Source organism: Cavia porcellus, unplaced genomic scaffold, assembly GCF_034190915.1.
Source record: "Cavia porcellus strain 051 isolate PalLab524CR breed Dunkin Hartley unplaced genomic scaffold, mCavPor4.1 scaffold_3, whole genome shotgun sequence".
In the NCBI taxonomy this organism is placed as follows: Eukaryota; Metazoa; Chordata; class Mammalia; order Rodentia; family Caviidae; genus Cavia; species Cavia porcellus.
The window spans coordinates 115,001,684-115,011,852 of NW_026947486.1; the positions used below are offsets into that span (position 1 = coordinate 115,001,684).

General features: G+C 41.8%; 1 protein-coding gene across 1 annotated transcript; it reads right to left on the minus strand.

The window, feature by feature from the left end:
• Window positions 1-7,407: 7,407 nt before the first annotated feature.
• Window positions 7,408-9,286, minus strand: LOC100716699 (melanoma-associated antigen 10-like). The gene is made up of 2 exons (XM_003464381.1): window positions 9,211-9,286; window positions 7,408-8,204 (listed from the first exon to the last, which is right to left on the minus strand). Exons 1-2 carry the CDS (start codon window positions 9,284-9,286, stop codon window positions 7,408-7,410), a joined length of 873 nt encoding a protein of 290 aa, XP_003464429.1.
• Between the last annotated feature and the right edge of the window lie 883 nt (window positions 9,287-10,169).

The window sequence follows — 10,169 nt, forward strand, 5'->3', positions numbered from 1 at the left end:
CTTTTTCCTCTTAAAAAAAAAAAAAAAAAAGCAAAAAAAAAAAAAAAAAGAAATCAACCAATAACAAATGCTGGAGGGACTGTGGGGAAAAAGGAACTCTTCTCCACTGTTGGTGGGAATGCAGACTGATGTAACCACTGTATAAATTGGTGTGGAGATTCCTCAAAAATCTAGGCTTAGAATCCCATTTGATCCAGCTGTCTAGCTTCTGGGCATATGCCCAGAAGAATTGAAAACATCCTACAGCGATATATGTGCACCCATGTTTATAGCAGCACAATTTGTAATAGCTAAATCTTGGAAACAACCCAAATGTCCATCAACTGAGGAATGAATAAAAAAGATGTGGTATGTTTATAAAATGGAGTACTACTCAACTATAAAGAAGGATCACATAGAGACTTATACAGGTAACTGAATTCGACTTGAGACCATACTGGTAAGTGAAATAAGTCAGACTCACATGAGTAAATACCATATTGTCTCCCGAGTATAAGAAACTGAAAGAGAAAATAAAGTTCAAAATCTTCAGTAAATATTGTGAAAGGGTCAGAAATTACTCAAAAAGGAAAAATAACTCAGAGAAAAAGAGAAAGGAAGGAAGGGAAAAGAAAAAATACAAATTTGTATATATATACATAAGATAGCTAAGATGATTATACTACTCATTCTATTAGTTCTTGGAACCGAACAGTTAATGCTTATATGATTAGATCAATTTTGCATGTCTATATCTGGTAATCTGAGTAACTCTTTTGAAGATAACTGTGCAAAATAACAACAATTGTTAAGGTCCTATCCTCTTGTCTTGACAGCCTATATTGCTTTGGGGGGTGTTGTTGTTTGTCTTTTTTGTTACTTGATTTCCTTGTCTGTTGTTTTGATTTTCCTTCTTTAAAATAAAAAAGCAACATATATACAAGGTGCATAATAGTTTATAAACTAAGTGTTGCTTTCTAAAATGACATTTCATCTTCACTTTAGGAATAAGTAATTACAAGCACGGTGGTAAATTCCTTCCTGCTGACTTCCCCTCTTCAGACTTTCCTGCTCCTACCTCACTCATCAAAGATGACAGAATCACCAAAATTTTAAAACTGGTTTACTGAAAACACTTTTTTTCTTTATTTCACGCAGATGACAAAGAAATGGTAAAGTGTAGTCTATAGATATTTGTTGGTTGATGGTTTTGGAACAATGTCCTTTAGAAAAAGCTGAATCTACACAACACAAGCATGTGTTAACCACTGTGTGATTGGCGGGGAAGGGGAAGGACAGATGTAGATAGTGCTGTAAGAATCTCTTCTGGTAAAACACTATTTTGTTTAAATGGTTATGTTTTGACCTGTGTTGTTTTGTTGTTATGGCCCTCTTTTATCTCAATTTCCTTTTTTTATTATTTACTTTTTCATTTTTATCCTTTTAATTGAGGGAAAAAATAAATAAAAAATAGCAGGATATATTATAGTAACGTACTTTGATTTCCTATTAACTTGATTTGAAACCCTCACCATCTTGCTTTGACTGATTTTCCTCTATTCCGTTTTGCTTGATAGTACCAAGTTCGAAAGTATAGGCAACAGCTGTGAAGACAATAAAATTCATTATGACGCCCATTCTGGTTGACTATTATCTTCTTTTGAAGTCCTCTAATGTCTCCAATATTTTGGTTTTATTGGTTTTGTTCTTTACTGTTTTGTTCAATTTTATTATAACTGATGATATAGGCAATTCTTTTTAAGATAACAAGAGGCATTATGGTAACCATTGTTGACCACCTTGTATTTTGTTTTTACATTATGTATTATGTCCATCCTTTTGATTTGACTGACTCTGTCCTGTTATGTCACATTTGGTTTTACTCTCTTCAAAAAAAAAGTAATAAGAACTGTGGGAGTAATAAAACCCAAAATGTGTAATTGTCCTTATACAAAAGAGAGGAAAAGAAAGTGCTCTAAAGGACATAACTGCATGTATATTTAAGTGTATAAGATAGATGATCACATTACTGAGTTTTTTTAGATCATTGAACAGAACTATTTACAGTCTCACTGTTTGAATGTCCACTCTATATGCTTTAATTTTTAACTTGAACAACTATTTCTAAGATGACAACATGTAATCTATTAACTAGTGATTTCCTACTGTTTATTTTTTCTGAAATCCTATATAACTTGTACCCTTTTTCTGTTTTTTTTCTTTTTTCTCCTTAAATAAAATTTTTTAAAAAAAGGAAAAAAAAAAAAAAAAAAAAAAAAAAAAAAAAAAAAAAAAGAAATGCATGGGAAAGTTTTTCAGGGATCCAGAATGAAAACTCTAGAATATTGAGATAAGCAGAATTGCAAGGTGTAGATTAATGAACCTATGGGAAACAACACTAAATGTGAAGATATATACATTTTAATGTTCACAAGGGGATTCATGACCAAGAGGTGCTGAACAATCGAGACAGAATGAGCTCAGAGGTTGATATCTGCCAGCCTTTGTCGCTGACAGCGTCAGTGTTACACAAAGGCATGACGTGTGGAGTAGCTGTTGTGGAAGGAATGTACGCTCTGGGTCACCAGTGTGGGATTCTAGTCATTGAGCAACTACTGATGCTCTCATGTTTAACCTTACCAGAAGCAAGGACCAGTGCTGAGTATCCATCATGACAACGTTTCTCAAGGACTCAACATTGCCATGTGTGGATGACTAACTTCCAGAGGGGCCGGAGGTTTCTCTTAACTGGAAATTGTACATGTGTCAAGGAAGGGTCTGAGTAACTTGCTTGTTGTAATTTGTCTGGCACTAACAGAATCCTTCAAGGCAGCTGGATTTACAAATTCAGGATATTTTGTATGATCACCTGAGCCCCAATCTGATATACACCAAGGCATTGATCCATTGATAGGAGATCCAACATTGGTGTAGCATATTGGACCAACCCAGGAGCTGCTGGTCCTCCGTAACAGTGGAATAACTACTTCAAAGTGCAAGTGGGTTGCATACCAGAAAGTATTAGAAAGTGACAATCTGCAAGGATGGGCTGTCATCTTCCTCTGCAAAATACATTATAGATGTATTGTCCTTGCCTTCCAGCAGTAAATAGAAGACAGGAAACAATAACCAAGGCTTGGAGTGCCCCCATTTCTTACCACTTCCTGTGCTTTGTATGGGAATTTGTACTTCCTGCCCCATATGTTTAGAATCTGAACGTCTCCACCTGTGCTGTCCAGTAAGGTTTAACCATCTGGAGTTTAAACTATATAAAATTGAACTAAAATTGAAATTTCTCAGTAACACTAGCCGCATTTTAGTAGTAAGTGGTAACAAATGGTGACTGAGTCCGATTGGACAGAGCTTTCTAAGTATATTCGTTTTCATGGAGAGTACTTCCATCATGAGAATCAATGAAAGTCTTAGTGAACTTTATGCTTTAGTGCGCAACTGGACACTTCTTTTTTCAGTGCTAGGGATGGATCCTTTGAACACTGGCTCTTGTGCCTACTAGACCAGTGCTTTAGGACTGAGCTCATCTCACCCGTGGGTTTTGTTGTCCTTGATGTTTACTGTCAGGAGCTTTAGAAAGGAGTCACCATTCGACCCCCATGATCTAAGTAGATAGTGATGCTCTTATGTGTTACGAACTGAAGAGATGTCCCCACAATACACTTGCATATGTCTGGGGATCCCCTGCCTGGTTTCTGGGGTAACAGGTGAGGTCACTCTTTGTAACCTGGAAAGGGCATAGAGAGCAGGGGCTCAGAACCCTGAGAGAGGGCTGTGTTCCACTGCCCTGTGAGCCACTGCGACTGGCAAAGAAACTGGGAACTGCAAAATTTAGATGTTTTCTTTTAGAGACAATCAACTTAACCAAAAGTTTTTCTGTTAAGTTCATAATTAACATTTCCTCTTCTATCCGCAAAGAAGTGACCTACTCTGCAGATGCCATCAGCCGCAGGAGACTGGGAAGTGGTTTGGAGGAGAATGAGGTGAGGGCTATGGGAAGTGATATGGCAGGGGTGAGGTCCACATGTTCTCTCTGTGCTTCCTTCCCTTCCCCTCTGCTCCTAATAATGGCCCTTGTCCACTTGGACAAGGTGAGATGGCAGTGTAAGGCAAATGGCCCAGATCTAGACAAATGGGGATGAAAAGCTGTGTGACAAGACTTGTAGTGTCAACATAAGTGGTCACAATGTAGATGCTCAACCAAAAATAGAGAGTAGGATTTAAGATACATTTCTTTTCTTGACTGGGAGGAGCCTTTGAGAACATGTGATTGACCTGGAAATTGTGCAGCTTTTTCTACTGCCATTTACTATGAGACAAAAGCTTGAGACACTGAATCAACCTCATTTGCATATTGTAAAATATTAGCAGGAGGGGTTCTTGTTCTTCACCCGTTAGCACTTGCCAGTACTTTCCGAGTCACCTGAATCTTCCAGGCTGAGAATTTTCTCCTGTCTTTGGATTCATGATCAGTCTGCTACCTTTTGAGTTTTTCCTACAGCACACATGACTGTCCTTGTCCAAACATCAGGAATAGCGCCATTATGCATATTGAAAACCAGGACATTCCTGCAGGGAGGGATACAGGCCAGAAACACGACACAGAGGGTACTTCTTGTCTTTCTTCTGAAGTCAACAAAGAAGCACTTAGCACATACTCAGAGGACTTCAGGATTTGGAAGAACTCAGCCCCAGCAGATGGCTTTCTTTGCTCTACTATGGTGACCGTGGTCCTGTCTCACCTGCAGTTTGTCATGGAACTGTGGATCTGGCCACGTACTTAAGCTAGTAGCTCCCTCCATTAAAAGCCTGCAAAAATGTCAAGATGGACGCAAAGAATATCCTAATTTACCTGCCAAGTCAAGGAATAGATTTTGCTGCTTATCATACTACTCACCACTCGCTTGGGAGGGTTTGGGGGGGTCGTTGAGAGTGTATTGTTTTTCCTGTCAGGCACAGAATTCAGGGTCTACCCAGGATAGTCCAAAGTTAAATTTTATGTCTAAAATGTTGTTCCTGTTGGAGGGTTTCCAAGATGAGCAAAGGAACAGGCTGGTCCTTCTGCCTGGTATGGCCGAGGTGTGGTAGGTGAATCTGGGCAGCTCCCCTGAGAGTGGGGTGCACCCATCACCTGCTCATTTTTACATCGTTAATTCAGGTCAAGTTTCAGAACCTCAGAACAGGGGCTTTCTACACTCTGAGGGGTAATTTAAAATTTTCTCTAAATATGGAAATCAATTCAATAGCACAGCTGGGTTCAAAGTGAGAGGAGTAGGAACTGGGTGGCCTCTAAGTGATCTCACACTGGGAGTTTATTCCTGGCCTTGGCCTTTACTACAAGGGGATCCTGAGAAGTTCCCATGAGCAGTAGGCCTCAGGTTGTTCATCTATAAAATGGGTCTGTTAACACATTTATGGTCGTAGGAGCAGTGGAATCTAAGAAATATATTAAACCACTTAGTAGAATTTCTGACATATACTGTATAAAATTTCTGGCATATATTGAATAAATGATGTTAAGCAGCTGGTTCTACTATTACTTTAACCTCAGACTCTATCACTCTTTTACTGGAAAATTTGTGTGTTTCCCAGGGAAGTTTCAGTGTATTAGGAAACTGAATAGAAAATCAGGCAGAAATGCTACTTAATAAACTTTCCCCCAATATGTTCTCTCCAATAGGATGTATTACTTGATTAGGTAGTGGAGGATCTGTCCCTTCTGAGGCTGACTGATTCACAGCTCCTGGAATTTGGGTGAAGAACCATATTTCCCTCCCTGTAAGCTTCTGTTTGACTGGAAGAACTATTTTCAATCACATCAGCATCACCAAAAATCTAACCTTGGGGCCTATAAGGCCTCTGTGACAATGAGGCCTGAAACCCTTGCCAGCTAGGGCATAAAACCCTAGCTCAGCCCAGATGCAGGCCCAAGAAATTTCAAGCAAGCTTACATATTCTCACATCCCAGCATCAACTTCCTTCAGAAAGGGAATCGTTGAAAACTGGCCCAGATTTCATCCTGCTAATGGACAGTGGAAGGCACTTGCCAACAGTGAGAAGGGGCTCTGGAGGAGAACCACTTGTTCAGACGTCATCTGACCAAGTGTGTAACTGGCTAAAGCAACTGGCTGGATCCTCATGTCCATCTTGTAAGAGTGTTGAGGCAAACTGGACGCGTGAGGAGAAGCTGTCCCAGAAAGGTAGTCATCTGGGCACTGCACAACCCTGCTAAATGGATACTTGGAACAGACAGGGGAGAAGCCAGTCAGGGACATAATGGCCTTCATCTGAGCGTCTCCCTTTTTTCTCAGGAATCTTTGAAGATGCTGGGCATAAATGTCCTGGCTCCTTCCCTGAGTAGGATCACTTTTCTCATCAAGAGAGTCCTCCCAGCTTCACCCACCATCTACAAGCGCTATCAGAGTAGTTTTCCATCTTCTCAGACCTAGGACACCTCACCTGAGAGTCCAGCCCAGACCACCTTGCAGCTGCATTATAATCAACCCCTGCCAAAGCAGCTGAAGTTCCTTCGAGCCTCCAACTTCTATGGCTCAGCACTTACCTGTGGCTGCTCCCTGCTACAGTCCACCCCCGCATTGCACGTTTTCATGCCCTTTATTGCTCTGATAACATCTCTCCATTTTCCTGATATTTGTGGTATGCTTGATATCCATCTCATGGGGCAGATTTGATTCTGCTCCATGTAGTATACTCGTATCTCCAACCACAGACACAGGGCCTTCCTTCCACACGGCATGTGTGCAATAGAAGTTTAGAGGTGAATGTGCCCCTGAGCAGATGAGGTCCTTGGCTGACCGTAAATTTCCCTAATGTGATAGAGGAAGTCAAGCGTATTCAGGTATGCATATATTTTAATAATATAGAACAATGGGGAAAGGAATAAGAAGCTAAGAGTTGATTTTCAGTCTGTATTTCTGAACTCCAGCTTACTTGATTTAAGCTTATTACACATTACAAGAAATTTTCTATTCCAACATTTTTTTAAAATCACAAATAAAATGAAAGCTTTCTCAGTTTGCTTCACAAAAAGGAAAGGCTTACATTGGAATGGAAAAGCAATATCCATTTGTAATCAATGTGACACAAAATCACATTGACATCAGAAAGCACCATCAAACATCTTTATCGCAAAACTAAAATTGTATTTAACATCAACACCACTGTGCAAAGAAGATGTGCAAGCTACTTCAATCTTGCAAAAAAGCAACAAGTTTTTAAAAAAGTCATAGAGAAAGCAAGCGTTAGTTTCTTAATAACCTCAATGAAACAGAGATCAAGGTGGAAGGCACTGTATTTCTGCAATCCTCCTCTAGCCATCACTGCCTAGAAAACAGCCTGGTCTCCTTGAGCAGAGACTGAAGACGAGGCCTCACTTCTCCTGGGGTGGGAGTTAAACTAGCGAGGTGGTATTGGGACATTCCATGGGCCTGGCATCCACATTGCCCATTCAGGGGCCCTGGCCATACTTTGCTCCTCTCTCAAAGCCTCATCATACAGAACTGGGTAGGATCTGGGATCTTTTCTATGAAGCCTGGCCAAATGCTCTAGGAGTTTCATCTTGCTGGTTTCAGCATGGGCCCTTGGGCCCCACAGGAACTCATAGCGAGGAGGGTGACTATTAGGAATCTGCTGATACTCCAGGTACTGTTCCCTCACCAAATCCACAGTGATGAATTTCCAGGGCTCCCCAATTGAAATATTATCCTTTTGAGCTAACATCCTCCTGATTCTTAGTACTTCTGCTATGTCTTCCTCACTAGCACGGTTGCCTTTTATGAAGATGATGGTCAGGATGACTATCAGGACACTGATTTGAGGAAAGTTATCATCATCATCATCATTCAGTAATCCATTATAAGTGAGGCCCAATAAGGGGACAAGGACATACGTGCGGCTAAGAGGATATATTTCCCTTACGTCAATGCCAAAGCCCAGACACATGCACTCACAGAAATCCCTGAAGATCAGGGAGAAGTGCTCACGGTAATCTTCATCCACAATGTGCATCATTTCTTCCATGGTGACCTGCTGCTTCTTTTGATACTTGCGGAGCAGGAATGGTACCAATTTATTTAACTTATCATTTAGAAACACATGGCGCAGGATGTCAGGCAAGTTGGTATCTGAGTGGTTCTGACCTTCCACTTCCTGCCTGCTAGAACTCTGTATAAATCCACTAATTTGACTAGGCCCTATGGCAGTGAGGGGAGGGAAAACGCCCCAAGGGTTCTGAGAACAAATTGGTATCCCAAACCCCAGCCCTTGGCTTGATGTGGCCTCAATTATAGTACAGGAGAAAAAAGATGCATAGGAAGCAGTGGCTCCTGCTTCCCCCACCCCATCCTGGAGAACAGGTGCACTCATGCAGACCTGTGTGTTTCCCTGGGCGGGAAGGCCTTCCCCTGATCTGTTGTTCTTTCTCTTCTGATTACAGGGCACCATGATGTTCCTTGAAGACAGAAAGAGCTTGTTGAGGATTCAGATGCCTGGAGGAGACAGGGAGACTATTAGTGTTCTCAGCTGAGAACAACACACTTGTTACCCTCCACAAAGGCCCATTATAGGTCTTCTCTTTAGGGGATGCTCTAGGTTGCATAGTTTTAGAATGAATGGTCAACTCTGTGCTTACTCAAGGCTCTGGTAATCTCAGCAAAAGTCTCTCCCTCTTGATAGGTAACAAAAGACACCAAAGGGACCCACATCTGGTAAGGTGGCATGGAAAAATTCAATGAGATCCATGTGTCCTAGGAAAGGAAATCTGTTCCGTCTTTATCTCAACAAATGGTTAGTTGTATGACTCTCCCTGCAATGATTAGGGGCCACTTTCTTTAAAAAGAGCCTTATATGTGTGATACATTGAAAGAGGAAGTGGGGGAACAGGAGTCCACCTGGGTTTAACTACAGGTGAGCAAAGGGACAGATTGAGGCTAGAATACTTTGTGTTCAGGTGAGTGAGTTCCCTCTGCCTTACCTAGACCCTTAATAGACATTGGGTTCCTACTCTTACTGTCCTGATTCCAGTCCTCTTGTCCCAAGGCCTTCACCTCACTGGGACCAATTATACAGATCCAAGAGAGCAGCCTCAGCCTGACAACCCTGTGTAGGCTGCCTGGGATGACAGCATGCACAGGTCGGATGTCAGAAGACCACAGCTGTCTGTGTTCAGGTATACCCTAAATCCTCCCTTATGGTCCCCACCTTGACCCTTGGCAGATACAGGAACCCTGAGTCTCTTGACCAGGTGGGGTTCCCTGTGCCTATCTGAAGACGCCATCTCAGGTGGAGTGCCTCACCTCCCTGAGATCTTCAGGATTCTCCAAAGAAGTCAGCAGGCATCCATCATTCCACCCCCACATGGGAGCATCAGTGCTGGCAGCAAGATCTGTAACCATCTTGCCTGTGATGCCAACCCCTGTTATTATTGAAGTCTAGATTTCCCCCAAAGTCCCATGCGATCATAGAAAAGACCTCTAGGAGGTGAATGGATTTTGGGGGAGGGCTTACAGCTGACATGCTGCTAGGGGCTGGGGCCTTTCTAGAGAGAGATGCTATTGGTGTGACAGGGCTGGTTATGTTTCCCTCCTGGATATCCCTTCATCCTCTGCTTCCTACAGGACTTGTGGTGAGCAGCTTTCTTCCCATCAAGATCTTCCACTCTGCTGTTTTGCCTTAGATATGGATAACTCTGGACTGACACTTATAAATTGTGAACCCAAATCAACTTTTCTTCCACTAAAATGCAGAAATCAGGTATTGTGTCTTCGCAATGAGAACAGAAGTAATCCATCCCCTATGTACTTCTGTAGTTTCTCAATTTTCCTCTTGGTGACTGCCCTCGAGATGAGCTGATCTCCCATAGTCTGATCTCCTGGAAGACTCCCTTCTGCCTTACCGTGGAAGTGAGCATGCCAACTAGAGATTCCTAGGGCTGACCTGGAGAACAGAAGACTCTGAGGGATCTGTTGTTTCTGGGCTAGAGATACCCTCAGTCCTCAGAAAAGACCCATATCTTGGGTCTGTCAACTCCTGGGGTCCTCATTTACTAATCATATGTGACTCCCGCTACTGATTTGTGGTCACCTTTGGAACAAGGTCCACCACTCTATGAGTTCTTCTACCTGCAACCACTTAATAGAATTTTCAGCAGTTTACATGTA

Bases quoted from the DNA above. Each gene is read 5' to 3' on its own strand.
- LOC100716699 (XM_003464381.1), bottom strand. From the start codon at position 9,286: ATGGCGTCTTCAGATAGGCACAGGGAACCCCACCTGGTCAAGAGACTC. The intron at 8,205-9,210 runs GTGGGGACCATA...TCACTGCCATAG, and splicing joins TGTATCTGCCAAGGGTCAAG to GGCCTAGTCAAATTAGTGGA.